This window comes from Silurus meridionalis, chromosome 2 (genome assembly GCF_014805685.1).
Source record: "Silurus meridionalis isolate SWU-2019-XX chromosome 2, ASM1480568v1, whole genome shotgun sequence".
NCBI classification, from domain to species: domain Eukaryota; kingdom Metazoa; phylum Chordata; class Actinopteri; order Siluriformes; family Siluridae; genus Silurus; species Silurus meridionalis.
The window spans coordinates 18,171,133-18,198,120 of NC_060885.1; the positions used below are offsets into that span (position 1 = coordinate 18,171,133).

At 35.1% G+C, this 26,988-nt stretch overlaps 3 protein-coding genes across 4 annotated transcripts; 2 read left to right on the plus strand and 1 right to left on the minus strand.

The window, feature by feature from the left end:
* The first annotated feature begins 6,678 nt into the window (after positions 1–6,678).
* Positions 6,679–15,950, plus strand: hps1 (HPS1 biogenesis of lysosomal organelles complex 3 subunit 1). 2 transcript variants are annotated; one of them, XM_046836934.1, is made up of 18 exons: positions 6,680–6,892; positions 7,384–7,500; positions 7,601–7,735; positions 8,086–8,228; positions 8,671–8,779; positions 8,943–9,103; positions 9,587–9,689; positions 10,119–10,188; positions 10,784–10,839; positions 10,965–11,132; positions 12,027–12,206; positions 12,343–12,419; positions 13,076–13,207; positions 13,319–13,384; positions 14,182–14,326; positions 14,467–14,580; positions 14,738–14,820; positions 15,468–15,950. In XM_046836934.1, exons 2-18 carry the CDS (start codon positions 7,384–7,386, stop codon positions 15,628–15,630), a joined length of 2,022 nt encoding a protein of 673 aa, XP_046692890.1. In that variant the 5' UTR covers positions 6,680–6,892; the 3' UTR covers positions 15,631–15,950. The 2 variants fall into 2 exon arrangements, with proteins under 2 accessions (XP_046692900.1, XP_046692890.1); XM_046836944.1 differs by lacking the exons at positions 10,784–10,839; positions 12,027–12,206; positions 12,343–12,419; ... (4 more) ...; positions 14,738–14,820; positions 15,468–15,950 and having other exon boundaries at positions 6,679–6,892; positions 10,965–11,107.
* Positions 15,951–16,974: 1,024 nt separating this feature from the next.
* Positions 16,975–20,183, minus strand: st3gal7 (ST3 beta-galactoside alpha-2,3-sialyltransferase 7). The gene is made up of 7 exons (XM_046836873.1): positions 20,057–20,183; positions 19,724–19,903; positions 19,484–19,604; positions 18,715–19,052; positions 18,238–18,424; positions 17,999–18,139; positions 16,975–17,802 (listed from the first exon to the last, which is right to left on the minus strand). The coding sequence occupies exons 2-7, from the start codon at positions 19,852–19,854 to the stop codon at positions 17,497–17,499; spliced, it is 1,224 nt and encodes a 407-aa protein (XP_046692829.1). The 5' UTR covers positions 19,855–19,903; positions 20,057–20,183; the 3' UTR covers positions 16,975–17,496.
* A 1,172-nt stretch (positions 20,184–21,355) lies between these two features.
* On the plus strand, positions 21,356–24,654 carry ankrd2 (ankyrin repeat domain 2 (stretch responsive muscle)). The gene is made up of 9 exons (XM_046872790.1): positions 21,356–21,424; positions 21,827–21,928; positions 22,432–22,578; positions 22,729–22,833; positions 22,899–22,997; positions 23,087–23,185; positions 23,328–23,426; positions 23,540–23,638; positions 24,571–24,654. Exons 1-9 carry the CDS (start codon positions 21,356–21,358, stop codon positions 24,652–24,654), a joined length of 903 nt encoding a protein of 300 aa, XP_046728746.1.
* The last annotated feature ends 2,334 nt before the right edge of the window (positions 24,655–26,988 follow it).

The window sequence follows — 26,988 nt, forward strand, 5'->3', positions numbered from 1 at the left end:
TATAGTGATTGTTTGGGCAATGCTTAAACTCTGACCCGTTTTGTGCCGTATCGAAAGCATTTTTGAATGAAAAATGTATAATTCTGTTTATTTTAATTCAATTACATTTCATTGCCTAAATACATGGAGTAAAATTGTGCCAACCAATATAATACTGTGTCTTTTATCCCAGAATAAAAAATAAATATTAAAGAATCTTAACTTTCTTTCTCTTTTATAAGTTACATTTGATCAGAAATGTCAGAAAGTGCAATAAATCATGTGTAGCTGTTTAAGCTTCAGTCATTTTAATCAGCACATCTAAGCATTTTATTCTTTACTCATTACAATGAGCTAACCACACTCTTTACCAATAATATACTTAGCATTTATTAGATTGTATTTATTTAGATGTATATGTATTTTTCAGACAAGCTCAGTGGGAGAAGAAAATCTAAGGCATGGTTGCATGGTTGTGCAGCAGATAGTATTGCAGCCTTACAGCTCCAGGGTCTGCGGTCTGATCCTTTTAGCTCAGGTTACTGTCTGTGTGGACGTTTGTGTGTTCTCCCCATGTCTGTGTGTTTTTCCACAATGTTCTTTGATTTCCGCCCTCCTCTCTGTGTGTGTTGGGAGGGGGGAGGCATCCATGGTGTGATCTCACCATGCATCCAGGTTTTCCTGGTCTGGCTCTGAATCTCCTGTGGCCCTGACCAGGTTAAAGCAGTTACTGACGATGAATGAATAAATAATACATACATGCATATTTTTTCACCCAAGGTGGAAACGCCAGTGTAAGAAAATTTCAAACAGACAGCCTGTAAAGTGGAAATAAATGTTGTGTTGCAAGATCATAAGTTAACAGAGTGCAGTCTGGCAGCACAGATTATGAAATGCAAGGTAGAAAAGTATTGAAAGGTTTTTTTTATTATTTATATCTTGAGCCCATGCACAATTAATTATGACAGGAAAATGGAAAGGAAAACCAAAGACATAGCGGTTTAGGTCAGATTATACCAAAGCAGCTTCAAAGTGCACTAGACATGTTCAGGCTTCACAATGGACAGATCCCAAAAGCTACATTACCTGCCAGGGCTCTCAGAACTCAAATCAGCAGCTGGAAGCCAACTTTTGTTGTAGTATGGATGAACATTGTGTTGTCAGAATAGGGCTGTAAAGTAGTCACGGATGAAATCTGCTTGCAACCGAGCAAATTGTCATTAATTAAAGTTTGTAAATAATAGGCAGAAATGCCTTTAAGTAGCAGACAGCCAAATTAAAATTGTTTGATGACCAGAATCAGTAACAATCAAAATAAAATACTCAGTCATTTATTCAGCTTTTCCCCGAAAAGTGTTACAGACATACGATATCTGGTTCTTTTAATGCTACTGCCAGTAGGTGCAGACACTGCAATATGTTTTTAGAGCATTTTGAATATATTTTTAAGTAGTTCCATTCAACCTCGATAAATTTTCTGTCATGCCTCGGTTCTGTTGTATGTTCTAATATCTTCACACTTTAGAACAAGATAAATATCCCTTAATACAGATGGGTAAATGTAAAAACTATTTAAACAGCAAAAACATTATCGCTATCACACTGTGAATGTCAGAAGACTTCTTTATTCCACATATGGTTCATCTTAAATGAGTCAACTTGGTTCACGTCTAAACACAATCCTAGATCATTCACACTTGGGTTTATTTGATAAGGAGCCAAAATGCTGACATTATCCAGAAGTCCTTTATGGGCATATTTTATCATTCAAAGATATTTATCCACATTTAAAACATTTAAAACTTCAAAGAAACCTGCTGAATAAACATGAAAACATGAAGAAATTACAGAAAAATATAGAAACTTCACAAGAATCTGGTGGTGGAAGGATGAAGAGCAAGAATAGGGAAACTTTTTTTCATAGTTCATATTGCACATAGTCACCAAAACCCATAGCAAACATGATACCAATTCCTCCTGTTAATCTAATATTTAATCAAAAATAGACTATACCATTAAGTAAGAAAGTGTATAGCGGTAGTTTTATAGCGCTAATTTCTCTAAATGAGTCACTGATACAACCAAGAGGCCTGCACACAGTCAATATACCTTTGCGTGACTATGCCCTCCTAACCATGCAAACTGTAACCAAATCCACTGTGAAACTGTTTATATTTTTTTTACCCATTTGCAGTATGCAGACCCACTCCTCTCTAAATGGATTTCACCTTGTTTACACTACGTATACAGTAGTCAGCTTAAATAAGGCTTATGGGAATGTTGTCATCTCAGGACTTACTAAATAGATTTGGTAATGTTTAAACAATGTTCAATTTTTACAGGCGTCAGTGAATTTACAACCAACCCGGAAATATGCATTTTTATATTTTGTATATTATATAGTATATTTAAAATGCTAGTTAGAATATTTTTTATTCCTATAAAACATATTAATTTAAGATCCATTCATATTATCTTAAGAGTACATTTTGCCATGGATTACATTATATTCTAGGGTGGAGGTGTCCAAACTTTTTCCTATGAAAGGCCAAAAATCTAAATTGATTGAGGGCCATGGGCATTATACCAAACATTAGATTAAGAATGAAATTTACCATGTTTCCTCTAATTTACAATTTTATCATTTAAAACAAATAGATCCTTTACTCTGTAATCTGATTAATTAATGCAATTTTATTCTCAAAGTTTGAATTCAGTGTACCTATAGTACAACAAACAATCCACTTTATTGTGAAATTGAGTTCAATGGCCAATACAGCTATTCAGTGATCTCTAATGAAAGACATAAAGCTAGTCCTTATATTTCAAAAGCTTTAAAAAAAAAATTATTTTCTTTTCTTTTTTTCATATATTGCATTGGCAGGCCAAATGGGTCCTAGTTTTGTTTTAGGGGTTGGATCTATCTGTTTTAGGGGTGGGATCTATCTATTTATATAACTGGTTAATAGGGGTCAATTGTAAGTTAGCTATTAGTTATAATTATTAGTAGTAGTGGTAGTAATTTTAAAGCAAATTGTTGATTTCTAATTAAATACTAATTTCCTATTAAATACTAATTATCCTATAATTACCACAAGATATTTTCCTGTTTATTTTGTTGAATACAATTTTTATCAGAATATTATATAAGTAATTGTTCTTTTTACAACTTTTTAATTACACACACAATTAAATGTGTGTGTGTATATATATATATATATATATATATATATATATATATATATATATATATATATATATATATATGGGAAAAAAAACTAGTTGATTATCACTGAAGTAGAAGCAGAAGTAAAAGAGGATGCTTCAACTCCCTGATAAGAGTATCAGCAAAATATAAATGCATTTTATAAAATATTTTTGATTAATTAATAATAACATGTTGCCTGTATTGTACATATAAAACATCGTATTTATTATGATATTTATTATTTACCGTAGGCCTATTTATTGATAGATTGAAAAGCCTGTCAAAGGGCATGTCATGTCTTTCATATTCCTGCTGATTTATATGAGACTCAGTAGAGGGCTACATCTATTTGCTTCAGGCTACAGACATACAGCGATGCGAATGGCTCCAAACTTGTTTCTCAGTTTATTTTATTTACTCTTTCATGTGGTAGCTCTGGCTGACAGTTCGTTCCATATTACTGCAAATTCTATATTTTGGAGAAAAAGCCTTTTTTTCTAGTAGAAAAAGGAAAGCTGAAGACTGATAGATGGGTTCGTGTTTGGCTTGCACTATGGTTTTGAAAATTAAATCACTGACAGATTGGGGCTAACTTAATCTACAGATGTATGCTTCATGTTGTTGGCCTGACCTTGTGGTTTCGGTAGGTTAAAACCAACAAAAGACATAAAATTATCTGTCAGTACTCTTTCAGCTACACACACTGACCACAAATCCCTAAACCTAACCAACGATCATTCATAATCCAGAGACAGCTGTACCAGTACATCAGCCTTGCATACAAGTCTTTACATTTCTCAACGATGTGGCCTATGTGTGAATATCATTCAATACTGCAGGTAGACAATCTAAAATCTCTGACTCATCTGTTTGATCATGTTTTATTTCTTTTTGTGCCTGCATGGAAAACACATGCAGTATCTATATTTATTTGGAGGAAAATGAATAAATAGAAGTGTCTATTTAGCAGCATTTATGGTCTGATCTGATAAATGGAAACGTGACATATCACAGTTATAAAATGTAATTGTCAATTCTCATTGCATCTCAGCCCATTATTAAAAGCTCGATATAAATAAAAAAATCATAAAATGAATATAGAATGTCTGAGCCCTTGCACATGCAAAACTGATTGCTAGATGTAAGCGTATGTGACGTCATATAAGTGGCTGCTGTCAGAAAGAAACAGGAAGTTGAATCCCAATAATGTTAGATTTTATGTGAATTAAATTGTGTTGAATCATAAAATTAGCAGAAGTATATGACATGACTGATCGCGAACTTGGGGAAAAGATCTCATGCAGCATATTTTGTTTTATTTATAGCAGGAAACTTAGGAAATTATATATCAATATATCCGCGCGTGTGTGTGTGTGTGTGTGTGTGTGAGGGATAGCGTGTGAGCGCATAGCGCGTGAGCTCTGAAGCCCTTGTGCAGGGTGTGTGTCATGCGCTTCTAAGATGTGCCACATGATTTCCTGGCCTAACGAACTCCTGCCATAATACTTCATTAACAGTCTTCTCTTTCTTTTCTCTATTGAGACCCTTGTGATGTAGTGATCTTTAGGAATATCACTACATCACTCCTCTCATTAAACCGACTCTTTTCGGTGACCCTTGAGGCTTTTTTTTCTGCCAGCAATGCCGTTGCTCAGACAAAGTTTACTTCTTCTTAAAATGTAATAGCAATATCTACCATTTTACATTTTCACGCTGTAAAATCCAAATTTCTTGCTGCACTTTGAAGCTGAATAATTTATCATATGATATTCTATTAAAATAAACCGATCACAGTTATGTAAATATGCTACATGTTTATCTGCACTATTTGCACGATTGCTACATTTTTGCACTTCCGGTAGATGCCAAACTGCATTTCGTTGCTGTGTAACTGTACAATGCAATGACAATAAAAGTTCTATCTATCTATCTATCTATCTATCTATCTATCTATCTATCTATCTATCTATCTATCTATCTATCTATCTATCTATCTATCTATCTATCTATCTATAAGTGAGGCACTTAACAGACAGCTCTAGATGAAGCCCGAATAGATTAAATGATTAAATTCTCAGTAACTTGGATTAATTAGGCAATAATAAAATCATGTAATAGAGCTAGTACTCGGGCTCGCGCGCCCTTATCATTGGGACAGGGTCTGCATCTCACTGGACTCTTATGGAATATTTTAATTGCAGTTTCATCGATTGCAACAAGCCTAAATATTGTTTACACCGAAACAGTATATAAAATAAGTTCCCTGGTCTATGTAACCCGATGGCATGCGAATAATTAATTGAATTCAGTTTTATTTGTATAGCGCTTTTTTCCAAATCAGCTCTACAGAAATAAAGAAGTTATGAAGTTGGAATGTATAAGGTTATTGCGTAGAAATGTGTTCCTTATGAGTTTATCCAGAGTGAGCATGCCAGTGGAGACTATGCATGGAAAAACTCCATAAGATGGTATGAGGAAGACCCCTGAGGGGAATCAGACTCAAAAGAGAACCATTTTCATTTGGGTGAATGTCCATTTATTATTTTGAGGCGTGATGTTCAGTGATAAACTTCATCGCTTAAATGCAGAACTGTTCATGACAGTTGATATTAATTACAGTCCAAATCCATCCTCATAGTTCTCGTGCTGCTCAAATAAAAGTTTTACAAACAGTATATTGGTAATATTCACACAAATAGTATAATAGATATTTGCTTATTCCCCGTTCAATGTAGTGTGAATGGGTTTGAGCAATCTGAAGTGAGGCAGAGCTCACGGCTTTAGCACTGCATTGCGCTTTTCGAAAAAGAAATCTTTTTTTTTTATTGGGACATAACAGGCTCACCACCGCCTTATCACTGCCTCTCCTGCCTCTCCTGCCTCTCCTGACTCTTGGTTCTGCACTGATACTTGATGAAGAGATGCAGCAGAAACTAGTCCAGGTTGTTATTCGAGAAGATCAGTGCTCATAATTGAAATAGTCTAAATTATAGTCTAATAGTCTAAAATAAGGTACAGACACAACTAACGACATAAATACTGAGGGGATTTTCTGTTTTTAATGTCAATTGAATTGTTAATTAGGCATTAATAATATATTATGCAAATTGTAATTTTAAAAATATAGTTTCAAACTAATAATATAATATAATATAATATAATATAATATAATATAATATAATATAATTATTGAATCTAGTTTAGATGTAATTTATGTGCTAACAATTATTAAGCATGCCATTATTATTAATAAAAATAAAAAAAAAACCACACTAAAATGGAACAATTTCAACTGAGAAAATAAGGGTTATTGGTGAAAATATTGCATACTTTTTATTCTGTTTCGAAAAAAAAAAAAAAAACTACGGCACTGAGCAATTGCTAGCCAAAGAGTCGGTTCATGTTAGTGAGTGATTATAAAGATCCGACTCACTGAAAGACTCGGAATACCCGTTACTGTTGCGGCTCTTTAGTCCTCTCGGATCTTCGGTTGCGTACCGCAGTGTCACGTGACCGTACAGAGTTACTTCACGGAAGTGAATGGAGTGGCGGTGCAGTATGTGGCCTCGCATTACCTGTTAACGACCCTGTTTTCAAGCTCTCACTTTGTCTTTTGTTTGTGGAAAATCGCTTTAAATATGTACAGTATTTGAGTCTCAGCGGAGGAACTATGCAGAGTGTCGGCTGCTCTCAGAGACATTAGGCGTAAGTGGTGTCTGTTGTTACACTGATAATGAAGCTTAACTGAAAACTACCATACAACCTAGATAGACATAACTGTGGACTTGTGTCACATTATTAAGCTTTCAGAGGAGATCAATACATTATTGATTAGTTATCAAATGCAGATAAATAATATGTATTTTTATATGATTGTCATACGATGGACTGTATAATGTTTCCTCTATATTCACACGCATCACATGCCTAAAGGCGTAAAGTAGGCTATGGCTTTAAAGTGTTGTCTTCAGACGTTCTGTCAGAAGCTATTGAAAGTTCAAGATCACCATAAACACACACACAGAGAGAGAGAGAGAGAGAGAGAGAGAGAGAGAGAGAGAAAGAAAGAAAGAAAGAAAGAAATAACCCAGATAAGTCAGATCTAAGTTAACAGAGCAAAAGTAAGTTAACTACTAAACAATGTCCAGGAATGTGGGAACTGGTGCTGACTAATAAATCTTTGTGTTTGTGTTCAGATGAAGTGCCTTCTGATTGCCACCGAAAGTGCTGAGGTCCTTTTCTACTGGACTGACCAAGAGTTTGAGCAGAATATAAAGAAGCAGTATGGGACACCACAAGAGGAGAGTGGAAGAGTAAGACCTTTTTCTGTTGAAAGATGGATTGGATATTGATAGGACATTAGTTCTTCAAACTCCTGACCCATCAGTAAATGTACGATTCTGTTTTATTCAGCCTCCAGCCTTTGCGGATAGCATCAACACATTGTTTGCTCCAATCATCATCTCGTGTAGCACTATGGTTGACCGTCTGGGTGACGGCTACACTTCTTTCAGTACAGAAAACGGTCATATCTATGCACTACATCAGGTAAGCCGCTTTAAATCCCACAGCACTAATCTACTGCAGAATGCATTCATCTGGCTGTAGATTAAAAACCAACATTCCACTGCTACTTTGCTGATGATGAGAGTTGGTATTCCCAGAGTTAGCAAAGTGGACTCAAGTGGGCTGAGAGAACAGCTGTAGTACTGATCTAACTGTTTACCAGTATTTTGCCAATATTATTTCAGTCTCTAATGTAGGCTGTAAATGCTATTAGTTTTAAATATAAAAATTGAGATCATCATATCATTGTGAAGGAATATGTGTAGTTTTCTTTGAGTTGAAAGTGGGGTGCAAAGTTTCTGTATTGATAGAGTTGCATGTTGTTTTCACAGTTTGAAGAATGTCTGTATATTGCTGTAAATGGAGATGGTGAGGAGTCTGATGAGGATCTAAAGAGGAAGATCTTTGTAATGAAGAAGTTTACAGAGATCCTGTTTGGCATGGTGACACTCAGCAGCACCCTTTTAAGGAAAGAGTAAGTACTTCACAATTGTTTACTACTTGTACTAATTTAATACCAGGTAGCTGAAATGCAGGGTTTATCAGACAAACCTATTAGAGCACCACAGTGAAATGAAATCCTCCATCATGCCTAAAAGCACTTACATTAATGAACAAAGAGCAGATCTGCCACGTGAAATCTTCTGAGACAACACTAAACATATTTACTATCTGAGAAACAGCTTAGAGTAAAAACATATGTAGATAAAATTCAATAAAGTATCTGATATTTCAGAATTCTTAGAAATATCAAATAAAGCAATAACTTGATTAAGTTGAAATACTAAAATATTTAAATCAGTATTGAGCTATAAAGTAAAAATGATTAAATGTTTTTCTAATTAAAGACATGGCACTGAACTATTTCTTGTGCTTTATGGCTTTTATTCCGTTCTGTCCATTCTTCTTCTTATCAGATTGCGGCCCTCAGACACAGAGCAGAGAAACCGTGTATGGAAGAAGCTGCAGAGTCTCCTTGAAACGTACAGCCGTTTACGAGAACAGGACCAAAGTTTTCTCGTTGAGGTAACTTTCATAATATATACAGCTTGCCATAAAAAAAACCTCTTTATCGTTTGCAATTATATTAGTATATATTTTTTAATGAAACCTTCAGTGTAATTAATTTGGATTAAGAGAAAACGTTTTGTTTGTATGCATTAAGTGTGTTTTGCTTGGCTTTTAATAGGCGGTTGAGAGATTGATCCACCCCACACTTTGTGAGCAGTGCATTGAGTTTTTGGAGCGGAAACTGGTTCTGCAAATGAACAACAGCACTGAAAGAGGGGGGGAGGAGGTGCTGCATGCCTTCATCCTGGTGCATACCAAGTTATTAGCTTTCTACTCGAGGTATCTCATGTGCTCACTCAAACAAAGATTATGTAACAGTTATGTTTGTATTTCGATGAGGGGGAAAAAAAAGATCTTTATGTGGGGAAAAAATAATAAATATATAAATAAGAATTATACTAATTAGAATAATCATACTAATTACTCTAATGAAGCATCATAGAGGGATGAACTGTTGCCTGAGGTGTAGTAAACATAACTGTAAAATCATGTAAATTCAAAACAAATATGGAATTTGTTAACATACTGCATCTCTCATTTGCCCGATTCCATAGATCAGTTGTTTGCCTTGTATTTGTTTATTTGGGTGTAAAACAATAAAAGTTACATTTGTATCAAGTGACTAAATGACAAAGGGAACAGAATAGAAGGGTAACAAAATGTCCTGTTTGTTTTGTAACCAGCTCGCAGGGCAACTAGTGAAATGCAGAAATGGCTGTGTGGGTTTAATTTTCTTTTTTTTTTTTTTTTTTTTTTTTGCAGTCGTAATGCCAGCACTCTTAGCTCTTCTGACCTGCTGGCATTGATCATTATTGTGCAGGACCTTTATCCCAGCAACCTTGAGGTTGATGAAACTCCTTCTGAGGTGGGCCATGTACTATTCATTCACTCAGTCGTAGTATATTTACTTTGTATGTATTACTGTTTAAAGTCTATATAATGCAGGGCCTGTATGTTAAATGTGCACTGCTGTAAACCAGAGTTTAGCCAAGTATGCCTGATCATCAAGCTGATTCTGATTCTATAAATAATGTATTAGGTTGAAATCACTAGTGGGCCATCCAGTTTAGGGAAAATAATCAGTGAAAGGCGTGTGTGGATATTTCTCAATATCAGCATGCCACAGAATTTCTTTTATTCATCTTATACCACAACACTGCACTTAGATGAGCATATTAATAATACACATATTAATCACCTCACAACTTTAACTAACGTTGGTTACTGAGGATTTAGCTGCACAGTGGTATAAAACAGTTAATTGCATGTTGGTTGTACTTGCTGGCGTGTTTAGGATGTGGACAATATTTCAGCACCTGAAGTTTTCTATACTCCGGAGCCTTCACCCAACGAACGAGACTCAGGTGAGTCAAATATTAGACGATTCTACTATGTTGTGAATAAGTTTACTATTAATGTAATCCCCATGAGTAATTTAATTCTTTATTTTCAGTACATGACTTTTATTTATGCTGGCTTTGGTTTTTTGATGCCAGTAGATGGTTTTTTATTTAATCTGTTTCATTGTTTTTGACATATATCAATAATATTCAGTGGAGCTTTAATGCTGCTGTTATTATTGTTAATAATGTGGGTTTGCAGTATGCAGTAAATGTAATATATATTTATATACACACACACACACACACACACACACACACACACAACAGTGCATTGCCTAGTGGTCAAACATATTTGTGTTTCTCATAAATAGATATTAAATATTTTATAGTTGTTTGATTTTAGTAGATTTAGTAGATTTTAGTTAGGGATTTTTGTCACCTTTATTTATAATTATACATAAATATTATGATGACTATTATACAACGCTTTTGCACATTGTTTTGATATTATAGTACCAATCCCTGCTTTCTGACCATAAGTATTTTAGATTGGAAGTGGTTTAAAATGAACGTTTTAAATCACAGTTTAAAAAAAGTGAAACTTCAATCCACACAGGTCATCTGAGTAGTGACAGTGCTCCTGTTTTCCAGTTTGTAGATCCTGATATTCAGGTAAATTAGCTGCTCATCAGTGACCTCATGTTACCTTGTGTACAGTAAACCCTGATATGTTTAGACATTTCTACCATTTCTCCATTAATAATTTTCCTTATTTCCTGATGTTTATTTGATTTCAGATGGCTGAAGACAGTCTAAAGACTCTTCAGCTACACGTCCCTGATCCTATGACTCCAACAAGAGTATTTCTTGAAGCAACATTTAAGGAAGGCTTCTTTCCCATGATGCCTCACTCCATGTACTGTTTACCTCTTTGGCCTGGCATTACTTTAGTGCTGCTGACCAAGGTGATAATAGATTTTGTGTTGCTAACGCAATTTATTTGATTTTTTTTTCCCAACTCAGTCATTTTTCAAACCTATGACATATAATACAATGTAAGGCCAAAAGTAAGTATAAGGACACCTGATTATCATTCCCAAATATAGTTCATTCACACACTTCTATTGGTTTTTGTATGGTTTAACTTTTAAATGTTTCTTCACTGGATCTAAGGTTCCCTGACCTGTTCTAGCATAACATTTCCATGGTGCACAAACCAAGGGCTATGAAGACATAGTTTGCCAAGTTTGGAGTAAAGGCTATTGAGGCTGAACAAGCACATCTCTGAACAGCCACATTCTCTGTCTAGTGGAAAATCTTACCTAAAGACTGGAGGGTATTATATGCACATGTAGGTTTGATGCTCAGAAGTCCATAAACGTTTGCCTTATAGTCTATATGGCATTTAAAACCATATAGAATTTACACAGATTAAAGAGGACTTGTTTAAAGTGCAGCTTTAGTCAATGTAAAGCATGTAATGTAAGTAAAGTATACTTTACTATGTGAAGTATCTACAGTGTTTATATTCCAATCTAAATGATCATTTTAGTAAAGCCTGTACATATTGCACAAGACTAAGAGCCACTAGGTGGCACTACTTCTTGAATGCTCTATTACATTAACACTTCAATGTTTTGCAATTTGAGAAATCTTGAGAAATATTGCATGACAGCTGTATATACTGTAAAATCTGGTTTTAGTATAACTGCTTTCCAGTGTGCAATGGAACTTTTATTTTATTTGGATCTGTAGGATTTCTTTCAACACACAAACTTTTTATGTTCTGTTTATTGTTAATGTTTGGATTTTCTGAGGATTTACTCAGAGACTGTGGCTGTTTCTGTTTGCTTCAATAGATTCCTAACAGCCAGGTGGCCATGTCTGTCTATGTGTTACTGGAAGCTTTTGCTAAGCTGGAGAAGAGGCTGAGTGAAGGGTTGGAGGGGACAGTGGCCTTACGCAGTCAATCCCCAATTCAGGAACTCCGCACCAAAGTCGACAAGTTTATCAGAATGCTGGCCAGCATGGAAATCCTGGTTAGAATTTAGTGACATATAGTCTATATATTGAATACTATATATAATAACATTTGTTATTTATATTGTGTACAATTTATAATTGCTTTTTCAGCAGATAGTTATTTATTTATTTTTTTATTATTCACATGTTTAGACCCTGCAACTACAGAACACCTGGTCAGAGTTCAAGAACAAGGCTTTTACCCGGTCAGGACCCGGCATCACAAAAGCGTGAGAGTCTGTTTTTTATCAATCTAAACCACTGTCCACATCAAATCTAGTATATCAGTGGTCCAAACAGTGTATTTGGAAAAAATAATAATAATGACATAGTTCAATAACTCTTTTAGTTTTCTAAAAATTAACCGGGTGGTCTTCTGCATCTTCCCTTGCGAAGTATCCAATCACATTTATCTATATATATAAAATTGTACAAAGCATGTCAGACCAACTGGTACAGGACATCTGGTTATATTATATACCTCTATGGCCTGATGACGGATTCTTCATAATATAACATATAACACAACATAACATCAGATTAAAGATAGATGTGTCATCTGTTGAACATTTATATTGTTAATTAAAAGTGGTTCCCTGAACTCCCTTTATGAAACACGTCATGTATTTATAACCATATGGGAATGGCTGTATATTAAAAGGCATATTTGTTGTCATTACAGAATGATAGTTGCTTATCTGATCCCTTAGTAAATACAATTTAAAGGAACTAAAGCCATTAGTTGGAACCCTTGGTCTAAGAAGTAGACTGATCAATGTATTGCTAGTATTTTGACATCGCTTAATTCTCTCCATTTTGATTGCTACATTCGAACATAAATTGTGCATGATATAATCCCAGGGTTTTATGGCTTATATTTGTGCAGGCTGGTTCCTTCATGCCGTAGCATTAGGACTCAGCTGTGCAGTGTGTACCAGCAGTGTTTTGCAGCTGCATGTATGGGCAGAAATCAGTGTCTTGCCACTATACTTCAAGAAAAGGCGCTGAACATGGTGCAGTAAGTTTCGGCTTGATTTTCCTAGATCTAGAAATTCAGTTGAGAATAGACTGCTAATTTGCATACCTTTACACACAGCCCTGTCTCAGCATAATTTCTTCTCTGTTTCAGAGAAAAGCTGATAGACTGGAAGGACTTTCTTTTGGTGAAAAGCAAGAGAAATATAACCATGGTGTCATATCCTTGCCTTTACTGGCACTGTGTTGACTTTTATGTGTCCCTTTTCCTAATACATAAGTGTATTCTGTGTGGTTTCTGTACACATTCATAGTTTTAACATACACCAATACAGGTACAAATAGAATTTCAGGAAACTCTCTGAAATAAGAAGGAATATGGGATATAAAACACATACTTCTGGTTGATCACTTCACGCTATCTTTATCTGGGTGAGATCTTTATCTAGTTCACAAGCCTCTGTTTTGTAATACAACAGAAAGGTGGGACTGGGATATGGTTTCCCTTAAAAAGAGTAGATGAACTGCTGTTTTATTAAATTGCAGTCACACTGGAATTTGCCTACCAAATTTATTGCTTGCCAAATTTTTTGCCCAATTTTTCACATCCATTGACGTTCACTAGGGTTCTGTTTATTCTTTCTTTATCTTTTTTGTTTGTTTGTTTGTTTGTTTGTTTGTTTGTTATTTTTTTTTTTTTGGGGGGGGGTTAGAAATGTTTTCATCTTTACCAATAGGATGCGATAAGTAAATAGTTAAACACAGGTTTTGTTCATTCTAGATATTCCATGATTCTTATGTGATTTAAAAAATAATCCATCATACTGTGTTATGGACAGTCTCCTGAAAATGTTTGCTGATAATTCATTTTTGTGTTCTTACTTTGGAATGCAAGTAAACAAGTAAAATATTGACTGCTTAGAAATCAAGTACTAAGCAATAATGCATATATAATCTTTTTTCGATTGAATACATGTTTTTTCTATTTGGCTGAATTCACTTTAACCATGTCCTCACATACCTGGAGGAATTCCCTGGTCTTGTGCATTTCATTTACGTGGATCGCACTTCAGGACAAATGATCGCGCCGTCTCTCAGTGTGACCGAGGGCTCTGCTTCAGAGCTGGGAATAGGCCCCATAGCTCACTTTCTTAAAAACAAGGTTTGTGTGTAAACTTACCACGCACTGTTCTGTAGTGTAATTTGTATATATAAAGCATGTGTTTATTTTAAACCCTTAGCCTTTGCTGTGTCCTGTACATTAACCATTGTCATAACATTAAATGCTTTGTTTTGTGACAGCTGTGGAGTCTTGTGGCAACAACAAGGCATTATTTGCAGAAAGGCTACACCACTGTGACTCTACGAGATGGGGACTTCTACTTCTGCTACTTCCTCTGGTTTGAGAATGAAACAGTATGTTTCTGTAGCATTAGAGTTTCTCTGGGGTACTGCAGAGGCCGAATAATTTGCAAACGAGATACATAATACACTTCCATGAAAGCATCAATAGTTAGGGTCATAAGAGATACATTTTCAAATGAAGTTCATTTTTTGTCTTGATCCTTGGCAGGGTTACAAGCTAGAGGTGGTGGATATTCCTAAGCTTCCTGATGACTCGCCTCCGATAGGAATGCTTGCCTGGGATTACTACAGGTAATGTTTTTACTCCGCATCATTCTAAGAATTAAATTTTAAAAATCCTAGAAAAGAAAAATCATTCAGAATTTGATTAGTATGTATGTATGTATGATGCTTAACTACTACAAAACTGATTATTGCCAAGTAACAGCATGTTCTGCATTGTTTTATTACACGTATGCACCAGTTTGCCAACAGTTATCATTGTAATTCATCAAGGAATAACATCCTTATATTTAACAGCCTCTATTATTTTATTTCCTGAAGTTAATAAGACAAAAAATGCTATGAAGAATTGGAAAAGCACAAAGATTCTCCCATACTGGCTGTACAAAGTCTAGAGAATCCAAAAATATTACCTAAATGCATCCATATAGAACACATATAAACAATTGTTATTACTTAGTCTGTGTCTAAAATACAAGATTGAGTCGTTATTGTAGATACAAAAAAAAAAAAAAAAAATTGTTTTAGCAACACTTGACTATTTAGAGTGCTAGCACACTGGTTATCAAATAAGAGATAACACAGAATTCTATGAGGAAATAAATATTTTTGGGAAAAAAGAATGGAACTATATCTATATATTTTAAGTTTTACAGAGAAACAGATTTAGGCTCTTGGCACATTATTAGCAGCTCTTTTTTTTCTTTTTGCCACAGGAAGCTGCTGCGCTACTACAGTAAGAGTCACCAGAATGAGCTGGTAAAGTGTTATGAGCTGCTGACCGTGCACCTCGGCGTTGTCCCCACTGAGTATATCCTGCAGCATTGCAGCCAGCTGGCCCGTAAGCTCTGGGAGCCATCGCGGATTCCGCTCTTATGAACTCTTAGGTGCTTTCTGGGTGCATGCGTGAGCTTTATCGTAGCCGTTTATTTCACAACTGCTGGAATACTCTACACTGAGCCAAGGAGCATTCTCCTGTGCAATAACCTCTCTGCTGTGCCCATCTTGAAATGAGGATGCTTGTTCCTACACTGCTTTTAGACAATAATGGCCAAGTTTTATTAAAAAAAATGTTGCTTAGTGTTGATTGGTCAAGAACAAGCCTCTTTTTAGATTATTGCACTATAGTGTTTTAAACAGAAAATGTAGTATGATGTTCATATTTTGCTATTGTTGAAATAAATACTTAACCTACTGCATTCCTTTTTTACTATCTGTGTCCTTTTTTTTGTTTGTTTTTAGATTTTGTGAAACACAAAAAAAATCATTTAGAATTTGTATTAAAAACATGCTGTTATATAGCGTTTGCAGAGCTTCTAATAATATGTGTACATTGCAATAAATTAATAAATTCTGTGCATATCTGGTTATTGGTTAAAAGGTTTTGTGGCTCATTGTTACTGAAATTACAATTTTAAAAGCAGTGCCTTAAAAATAAAATGCCTAATAGTGAATACTATATGTGAGATTATAGGGTTTATTTCAGCCTTGTTGGATCGTCAAAAGAACCATTGTCTGTTTCAATACACTTATTTACACAATTTGGTATTGTAATATGTCTTGTATTGTCTTTGTGCTTGTGTTATATCTATTATTGGTTTGTCTGTTGAGTGGAAAATACAGCAATAATATCAATCATAAAAAAAAAAAAAAACCTATGTACTTATCCTAATGTGGGTCCAGTACAGCAGTGGCTCTTAAAACTGTGCCTACAGGGCAGCATTATAATTGTCGTAAACTGGGTCCCTCTTTTTTTTTTCACTTTTTACTTTTATAAATATCAAATATAAAAATAGTACACATTTATAGTCATTAAATATTATTGAAATATGCTTCAACCAATCATAATACACAGCTATTCTGTCGCATGGGTTACTTGCAATATAACCAGAACAATTCTGCACCCTTTATACATGTAAGTGATACCTTTTGAGATGAATGTTGGCAAACCATGACAATACAGGATCCTCATAACATGTTAATGTTTTACGTACTTGATTTGGACATTGTACCTGAATTGTTTACACTGACACATTTGTTTTACACTTTTTTATTGAAATATAATCTATTTTCTTATTTATTCAATAATTGCGCTAGTTTGGAAGCAATTACACTCCATGCAGGTCAGGTTTAGTGTAGAGACATTAGGCCTCATTTATTAATGTGTTTTAATGAAGGTCATGAAGTTTACAAACATAAAAAGAAAATCCTACAAGATTTGCAAAAGTTTGTCTAATGTTTATTTTCTCTTTATTTTCTAATACAGATGTTGATACATGTCAATCCACCTGTGAATTACCAAGTGTGTTCTACTAAATTAGAAACACAAATGGGAAAAAAAAAAACAGAAAGCTCACAGAGCTGAAAACACTTTATATTAAAAAAAACAATTAAGAGCAAACATCTATGTGTGGTGTCCACAAAATCACACAGTAATGCCACTCAACCACTACATTGTGCCAGCTACCACTTGCTTTAACTCACTTTATAAGGCTTATATCTTTTTTGTTCCAAATGAATTGCTATACTACTGTATTTCATTTAGATCACTTTCTTTTAAATCCTTAACACATAACAACCAAGTCATAAAACTGTAAGAAAAGGTGAAAGAAATTTGGCATTTAAACTCTGACATCATAATTCATGTATAATAGTGCAGATACTCATTGCCATTTATTAGATTTGAAGCTGACAAAGAAAGGTAACCTCAAGAGCTCTTTTGGAATACAAATATTTGTTTACTTATTAAATTTGAGTATTATTAATATTTTTTTCAGTTTCAATTTTAGTTTGGTGAATGAGCCCCGCTGTTTGCCACACTGCACCCGTGACATCGTGCACGACTCCAGACTTGACGAGGTCCCGCAGTAAACTGCTCTCTGCGCTGACATCATGCACTACTTGTGCCATCATGTGGTCCATACGCACAGTACCGTAGTAATGGAGCAGAGATCCAGGATGTGTAAAGTCATAACCAAAGCCTGCCAGGCTTACTTCATCACACAGCTGTAGTGCCAACACCACACCAGTGAAGCCTAAAGTTGGCACTGTCTAAAAGAAAACCAAAAGCATGCATAATTGTTCACCCCATCAGTGAACATTACTCCATCATCAAAAAAAAAAAAAAAACACTGATATGCTTCTATCACAACAAAGGTAAATCATTTTCAGGAGAATATTATAGATTTCAGGTGGGAAATATTTTTTTACTGTTCTATAGCACATATCTGCATGCACATGGCCCTACCATGCTTTCATGTTTTCCATAGGTTTGCAGTATCTTCCATGTTCGCCTAAGTATTTCAGGGTTCAAGATGCGAAAGTTTCCTGGCTGTAGTGGAATATCATTTACAACGTCTCTCCAGAACCACAGTTTATTCCACCAGCTCTGTAGACAAGGATCAATTTTCATTTCATTTTGTTTTCTTTTAATTACATTTTGACATATTGGAAGATACCAGAAAAATAATCACTCAACATGCTCACCAAAGGCTTTTTTGTTACAATAGAGATCAACCACTCTAAATCTAGCCTCTTGAATGCAACTAAAGCTACTATGTCTGTGTTCTGATATTCCTGTGGTAAGAAAGACGCTGCTTCAGGATAAAGCAGCCGAATTGTGGTTCTTGAGCCTGCATCTTCCTCAAAACCAAACACTGGTGCATTGTTCATTCTAGAAGTGTAAACATGACAAAATAAGGTGTAGGTTCATCACAGCATCTGCTTTAAACACATGAATCTTTTGACATAATTTGAGGTAAAACTACAATAAAACCACACATAAATCATTTGCCTTATATTAATGCCATTAGTTTGATACCAAAGATAGAATTACTAATATGTCTATGCAGGACAATACAAATGAATATATTCAGTAAAATTTGTTTTTAACCTAGTTATGCAATTATATATATTATGGGACAATATACTGTAAATAATATAAATAATGTTAGCTGAACTAACCTAATAATGATGTCATATTTATCAATATGGGCTCCAAGGTGTTTGCCATGTAAGGTTCCACCACTCCCAACCACCATACATCTTTTACACTTGTTTGAGACAGAGGGTAGTCCAGAATTGGGTAGAACTCTAAGTGCCTGTGCCAACATACCCTCACTGCCAAGCAGACCAAGTGGAGGTGGCAGCTCCCAGTGTCTGGTTCCATTTTGCAGGAATGCTGCAATCTGTACCAGGCTGTGGAAATTCACAGCTGTGGAATGCACTTTCTGCAGCGTTGCTTTGGTCAAGCCGCTTATACAAGGCCGAGACAGCAGAGCTGCTGAGCGATTCATTATCACCTAGAGAAGGAGTGTTTTATGCAAAGCACAGTATTTTAATGCGCTTGTCCAGGATTAACCCATATTTCCTGTACTATTAACATATGCTTTAATTCCATCATTTATTAATTCATTAATTCGTTTATTTAGATTCTGCTTTATCCTGGCATGGGTGGCAGAGGTCATGGATCCAGAGCCGATACTGGGGATACATAATAGTCGGGATATCTCAGTCCATCTCAGGCCACCTTGTGTACACAAATTCACACCCTCATTTACATCCAGGGGCAAACTATCTTGGCAAATTATCCCACTGGTATGTTTTGGGGAAGTGGGAGAAAACCACAGAACCCAGAGGAAACTGACAGAGACACAGGGAACATGTCAAACAGGACATGGTACCTGTATTATACGTAAAACGTGAATAAAAAATATGAACATTAACTTTGTACCATATAATCTTCTGTGGAACTTTCAATGCAGGTCGGCTGCTTAGTAGGCAGATAAGCAGGGATAAGGATTGCTGAATAACAGCTCAGGAGCAGAGCGAGGCTCAGGCCAAGATTTTTCCTTCTTTATAGCGAGAGAACAAACATTTCTGTATTCTATTCTTTGAAAAAAAAACTGTATTTCCTTCATGTCATTCATGCAAATCATTAGTCTTTCTTGTTTTCCATTTTGTCTGAACTCACTGCGTGAGGAAGAATTCTCTGGACTCCCTCCTGTGTTTAATGCCCGGGCTCTCAGCACTGTCTGCCTCAGCCAGCAGTGGAACACCATCTTCATCACGCTCTTTTACGCTCAGGTGCTTTAAAGTAACCATTGAACCACAGGATCCCAAGGTTCTATGAACACTTCCTGTGCATTCCCCCCTGTAATTAGCATAACAGAAGCCTCCATAGTAAAAGCAGGAAATCTGGAAGCATTTCAAATCCCTGACTTCTGTCGCATTCCTTTCATGTGGGGAGAAGCTAATGGATTAGATAACATTGCAGTAACATTTCCAAAAATGGTCACATACTTACTTCGCTTTTCAGTTGGTTTTAGTGATTCTTGGCTTAGAGGAGTAGTCAGCTTTGAGTAGAGGAGAGATCAATGGCACTTCAACTCTGTGACTTTAAACAGCAGTTATGTGTTTATCTCTAACTGATCTTTGACAGTCAAGGTTAATGATTCACCTGTCACTGTGGGCTCTCCTATACAAAAAAAAAAAAACTATTCACATATACACATCTTCATTTCAAAATACAAGTATTACTATTCTTTAATGTTTTGAACAATCCAAGTTTTTAGAGTATTATCGTTATTGGAGAGTTGAACAATTCCAGATTTTTCCTTTATAATCTCACATATTTACACATTTATGAATTACTTCCATGAATTGGAAGAATAAAAAATGAATAAAAAATCCTATAAATTTCATTTTTCTTGTGATGTTGGTTCCAGTATATTGAACCTGATCTGTATCAAATAACTAATTAATTAAGGATTCTCATATGGAGTAAAAGTCATTCCTAATTCCTAGGCAACCAGTTTCTGTAATCTTTTGTTAAGGATTAACACTGTGATATGTTCAGGTCACAAGTTTACATTGTAAGTGTACAAGTGTTTTGATAAAAAAAGCCCTAACAGAACCATGACTTTTTAAATATTGTCACATGTATATTGCTCCTGGAGCACAGAGGGTTAAGGGTCTTATTCAAGGACCCAAGAGCGGCAGTTTGACAACACTGCGGCTTGAACCTATGACTTCTGATCAGTAATCCAGTGGCTTAACCACTTCCCAGGGGGTGGTACATATTAAACAATTTACCTCAGAGTTTCATTATAAGAGTAATGCATGGGTTGTGATGTACTTAATAAACAACCATGTGTATTTGCTTCCAAAATTCTGAACACAGCATGAATACTTTGCAGTGATGATTATGACAGTAGTAAATATTTACAAGCTATTACATGACACTAATAAAATAATTATAAATAACTGAATCCCCAAAAGAGTGTTTATTAAACAGATTAAAACATCTTTTTTTTTTTAATGGATAAACAGCAAGCACAAGTTCCTGATACTAGAGTGTGTCATGTGTCTGTGTTGAGTTTAGCTCCCCACCACACCTGTCACACAGAGCACACTGTGAGCTCTGCATGCCTGCTGTGTGGCATAAGAGCACCCATAATGCCTTCCATTCGCTATAGTCCTGAGCGCGCTTATTTATAGGCGCCAGTTACTTCTCGTATTCCCTTTCATAATTAAATAACATTAATAAAGAAGCAACTTTCTAAATGGAATAACTTTACTTGTCTATACTCATTTATTTATCAGGATGAATAAGGATATTTTGTGGGCCACCACAATAGTTGACCAAAAAGCTGAGTTGGATCAACAAGAGCAGGTATGGCATAGATTCTCTACTTCAGGTTCTATGTCTATTAAAGCTAAGGTATGAAATATTATGAATATGAATATATGATATTATGAAATAATATACTTACATTGTAGATTTTACAATTCAATTTATTTAAATGTAAATCACATTTTTTTAACAGATACAAATATAAATAAAGCAAAATTAGCACTATTAACAAATTATTATACATTTACTCTAATGAGTAGATGTTCAAACTCGATTTGATATCTTACACTTTTAGACAATATTGTCAATTTGTTTTATTGAGTTAGTAATCAACTTGTTACATAATCACATCAGTTTCCTAAAAGCTACATGCCTTTTTTCTGATCTATTGTTGCACTTGATGTAATTAAAAATTGATAAGTACTGTATTATTGTTTTCAGAAACACAAAACACATGCACAGAAACTGGGAATTGTGGATGATACTAAAAGCCGAAGTGAGATGATCAATTGCTCACTCAATCAGAGTTTAGCAAATGTTCAGGTGAGTTGCTTTAAGAGTTGCTTTGCTATTTAAAGAAATGAAAAAAAAAAGTTCTCATTTCTTTGGGGAGAGAAAAAAAACATTAGAAAACTGAATACTGTAATCTATACATTTAAATTCACATTCATTATTTGAGCAGAATGATATCACCATGGATTGGATTTAATAATTATTTTTTTATTATTTTTATTTATTAGATTGATTTTGTCATGCTGCAATATGACCGTAATCCAAACTAAACATCGTGGTATTTCATGGTCTTACAAGCTTAGAGCTTGGCATCAGCATTATTAGAGGTCAAAACTTGAATGGTGTCCAGCACAGATTCCTCACTCAATAACTTGCACTGTGATCTTAAACAGGAGAGGAGAAGGTAGTGCATGGTAATTTAATATATAATTAACAGTTTGATTGTTTGTTTATACATTACACCTAAATTACAGCAGCACTTCATGTATACCTACTATATAGTATTTCACTGAAATGAATGGTGATGTCATCAGGTGGAGCAGAGAGTGAGGAAGAGCTCATCTGATCTTAGGCATGAGATAGTTGATCTATTTGGGGCTGAAAATATTACCGACCTCCGCTCAAAAAAAAAGTCAAAGAATAAAGCAACAATATCTAGTAACCTACCCGACAATCATGTGGTAAGAAAATTAAAGTATTTTTAATAACTTTATTAATATTTATTTCTTAAACCAATTATTATTGTTCTGTAATCATACATAATTATTTCCAGTTATTTATTTCAGTTATAGTTATAGTATAATTGTATTATCATTGTTTTTGTCAAATAGAGTTCTGTGGATTGTGAAAGCTTTCTAAAAGCAGCCACAAATGGAAACCTCAAAGTGGTTGATAAGTTCTTAGAAGATGGTGGAGAACCAAACATAGCTGATGAGGTAGTTCTTGTGTTCTTTATACTTACATTTCAGTAATAATATTCTTCATAAAATGTTGTTTTTAGTTTAGAAAATCAGCACTTCATAGAGCTGCCTTTGAGGGTCATGTTAAGATTGTGGAGCGGTTACTGGATAAGGGAGCAAACATCAACTCTCAAGACCGGGTGATAAACTTTGAGTTAACATTTACTTAGCTTTTTTGTTTCCTTTTATTGGCACAGGGTTAAATTCTGTGTTTTGCTTATTTTCTTAGTTGGCATGTACAGCTGTGCACTGGGCCTGCAGGGGTGGAAGTCTAGATGCACTTAAACTCCTGCAGAGCAGAGGAGCTGACTTAGAAGTCAAAGACAAAGTAAAACACCTGTACAAAATTATGATATACTGAATGACCAAATGTTTGTGGACATATTTGGCTATATTGCAAATGTATTGCAATATAGCCAATTGTGTAAATGATTGCATAAATGAAAGTGCATGGTTTCCCATACCCACAGCTTCTGAGCACTCCGTTACATGTGGCCACCAGAACGGGCCACTGGGAGGTTGTGGAGCATCTTGTGTCCAGTGGTGTGCAGATTAATGCTAAGGATCGGGTATGAGCTACAGGTTTTCTAATGTGTAGAATGATTTTATTACTTTGATCAGTGTGCAAACTTCTGTGGAATGTTCTCCATTACACCATTATTATTACTCACCTTGCTTTAAGGAGGGTGATACTGCGTTGCACGATGCTGTAAGACTGAACCGATACAAAATTGTCAAGTTACTAATAAGGGCAGGAGCAGACATGAAGATTAAGAACGCTGTAAGTATTACATGGCTCATGAAAAGCAGATAAATAAATGTGCTCTTGTCTTTTTTAAATGCACTATATGGCCAAAGGTTTGCGCAGAATGTTGTTGTGTCCTGTACATTACAATTTCTTTTCATTAGAACTAAGAAGCTCGTACTGGTTTTAGCATACTGTAACAATACCCCTTTGGAAAAAAAACAATCTCTATGAAGACATGGTTTGGCAAGATCGGTGTAGAAGAACTCAATACCTCAACTGCATTAAACACCAGTAGGATGAACTGGAACACTGACTGCAGGCTTTCTCACTTTACATCAGTGCCTGATATCACTAATGCTCTAGTAAAATGCATTCCTGGAAAAGTGGAGGTCATTCTAACAGCAAACTGGGGATAAAACGTGCATATAGCTGTGATGCTCAGATGTATAAATACCCTACATGGACAAAAGTTTGTGGACACCTAACCATAAGATTCGTATGTGCTTTTTGAACATCCAATTCCACATTTAATCCCATTTGCTGTAAAATATAACCTCCATTCTTCTGGGAAGATATTCCACTAGATTTCAGTGTGCTTGTGGAAATTTTGCTCATTTAGCCACTAGGACGGTTGTAAAGTCAAGTATGTTAAGGAGTCGTGGTGTGCAGTCAGCGTTCCAATTCGTTCCAAAGCTGTTGGGATGTAGCAAGGCTTGAGGTCAGAGCCCTATTTACAGGCTACTCAAGATCTTCCACTCCAATCCATGTAAACCATATTTTCATGGAGCTAGCTTTATGCACTGGGCATTGTAATGGTGGAACAGGTTTGGGTCTTCATCTTGGTGTTAAACAGTTTAAGGAAGATCCACATATGACTGGAAAAGTCCAGTCTGACAATACATTTGGCCATATAGTGCAGTTTTGTCCATATAGTGTACATTAAAGTGCAAATCCATGTTTCTCAGGCATGTGTGACGGCAACTGAGCAGGTGAAGATGTGGCAGTGTGACACGAAGGAGATGCTAGAGAAACTGGAGGAGATGAAATAATACAAACTGGCTTGAATGCCACATTTTAAAAAGTATAGATGATAATAATGTCTGTACAGGAATGACTGATGAACTCCTTCACTAAATTAGAATTATTGACTTGATTTTTAGCTGCTGGAAACATATGCGTATGAATAATCCCTACATTGTGTGTTTACTTTGAAACTGGTATCATCCTAATTCAACAAAAATGGTCAATTTGTTTCATATTTTACATGTGGTGTATAGCACAAATGTGATATAAACAGCAGATTGCTGAGTCGTTGTTTAAATGAAATCTCTCAGGATTTTTTTCTTATTAAAATGAAGTATTATTGAGTAGGCATTAGCCAAGCTCAAGTATAACTATAACTGCCATTACCCAATAATGTGCAATTCATCTTCTGTTGCTGCGATCGAAGTGTTTTTTTACACATGCAAAATCATGTTTACACAGTCAACGTTAACTGCATTAAAGTATAAATGTGCTGGCCTTCTTTTATAAATATATGTCATGTTCTAGGGACACAGAGAAATCAGGGTTAGGATTTCTGTTTTGTCCCTGACTTAACAGTAGGCTTTGTGAAGAGGTATTAGTGCATAGTTTCCGGTTACTATCAGGGGTTTACCAGTTTGCCCAAGTGACATGGATATACTGTACCATTGCCAGCCCAATGAATCAGCCTTATGATACTTTAAAATATTTATTTGAAATTTAGAGAAAGATTCCCTCTGCTTAATCCCCAAATATGTCAAGTGCCGACTGGCCAGAGACAATGTGTGCAGATTAATCTGTGGGATGCTTTAGTAAACAGTACATTAAAAAAGCACATCTACACTACACACTAAAGAGGTTTTAAGAGAGTAGAAATTTCAGTATGTGGCTCTACTTACAGTACATGTGACTTTTAGACTCTTTTGGCAGTTTGTCCATTGCGAGAGATTGATTTCCACCACCATTTGTTCAAACATTCATGCAAGCTTTAAGCTGCCTAGAATAGCATTGCTTTTCCTTCTGCAACATGTGATGAATGAACAGTTTTGCTGAAAATTTGTATAAACCTTTTTTTGCATTGTAATTTTTGCAATCCTCTTGAATCAGATGTTTGAGTTCTCATCATGAAAAAGTGACTGCCAGTTTCAGCATTGTACTTATATTGACTACAAAAAAAAGCATTAAAAATCAATAAAATACAATTAAAAATTATATATAATTATACATAAAAAATACAGATGGATTGTCTTTTAGAATTTTGGGTCTACTGTAAATTTTGCCCAATTCTGTAAGCTGTCAGTATGACCACTAGAGGGCGCTATTTTGTGAAATAAACCCTGTCCTGCCCCAACGCAGACCTGTGATTTCTCCAGACATTATAAGGTTACTATAGGAGACTAGCAACACATAGCATCTGTTGATAATCTGCCGTAAAAACAGAAAATATAATGCTTCAATTATATTTTATTAATTAGAAAATTTATGTCTACAACTCTATTGTATTTGGAACTAATGTTTGTTTAGGAGTTGAGGGATTCAGCAAATAAAACACTTACTTAGCACCTTATTATTTTTTTTTAATTCCTGTTAGGATAAGTTTTTTTTTACATTTTCATTCTCTCCAAACTTTTCAAGTAAATACTAAAGTTAATACACATTTTGGTGTCAAAAGTATAGATACAGTAATGAGTACAGCTTTGGACATTGCACATGGTAAAACAGTGTAACTACAGTTTGCTAATTAAACAATAAGCAATAAACATTGTAATTGTGTATTATATGTTTACATATGCATACACAAATAACTATAGTTTGCAATCAGTATCTAGGCATTGTATCAGTATAAGTCCATAACAACATTAACTTGTCAGTGGTAACAATTGTAGTAGTTTCCACTATAATAAGAACAAACCTGTCCCTGTTTTCAAAATCTAGTTGTTCCTCCCCTTGACCATTGCCTGCTTTTGAGTGTTTTTTCCATTTTCTGGCACTTAAATGCTAAAAATAAAGTATTACATGAACTGAGTGATAATCTGAATACTCTTACTGACATAAGGCTCAATGGACTTCACCAATGATTGTTGATTCTTAGTAGATACACTTTATATACACATACCATTACTGAATGAATACTATAATGCTGAAGGTAAAGAGGCTAAATTCCTAGTGCCTGTTCTACCGTTTTTATAAAAATGATCAGATACATGCTTTTTCAGTGCAGTTACAGTACTAATTAGTCATTAGTTGACCGACTACACCTTTTTATCCATACGTGTATTAAGAAAATACCAGAGAAAGTGCATGAAGATAAATGATACACACTGGTGATAGTACACACATTCGAGAGGATCACCTGCATG

What these genes read in the sequence shown, in the direction of transcription:
- hps1 (XM_046836934.1), top strand. Translation starts at nt 7,384, where the DNA reads ATGAAGTGCCTTCTGATTGCCACCGAAAGTGCTGAGGTCCTTTTCTAC. An exon ending in TGGCCAGCATGGAAATCCTG is followed by an intron (nt 12,207 to 12,342) that starts GTTAGAATTTAG and finishes TCACATGTTTAG; the next exon opens with ACCCTGCAACTACAGAACAC. An exon ending in GGACCCGGCATCACAAAAGC is followed by an intron (nt 12,420 to 13,075) that starts GTGAGAGTCTGT and finishes ATATTTGTGCAG; the next exon opens with GCTGGTTCCTTCATGCCGTA.
- ankrd2 (XM_046872790.1), top strand. Translation starts at nt 21,356, where the DNA reads ATGAATAAGGATATTTTGTGGGCCACCACAATAGTTGACCAAAAAGCT. An exon ending in ACATCAACTCTCAAGACCGG is followed by an intron (nt 22,998 to 23,086) that starts GTGATAAACTTT and finishes TTATTTTCTTAG; the next exon opens with TTGGCATGTACAGCTGTGCA. An exon ending in ACATGAAGATTAAGAACGCT is followed by an intron (nt 23,639 to 24,570) that starts GTAAGTATTACA and finishes CATGTTTCTCAG; the next exon opens with GCATGTGTGACGGCAACTGA.
- st3gal7 (XM_046836873.1), bottom strand. Translation starts at nt 19,854, where the DNA reads ATGGTTACTTTAAAGCACCTGAGCGTAAAAGAGCGTGATGAAGATGGT. An exon ending in AGAGAATTCTTCCTCACGCA is followed by an intron (nt 19,605 to 19,723) that starts GTGAGTTCAGAC and finishes CTCGCTATAAAG; the next exon opens with AAGGAAAAATCTTGGCCTGA. An exon ending in ATGGAAAACATGAAAGCATG is followed by an intron (nt 17,803 to 17,998) that starts GTAGGGCCATGT and finishes GTTTTCTTTTAG; the next exon opens with ACAGTGCCAACTTTAGGCTT.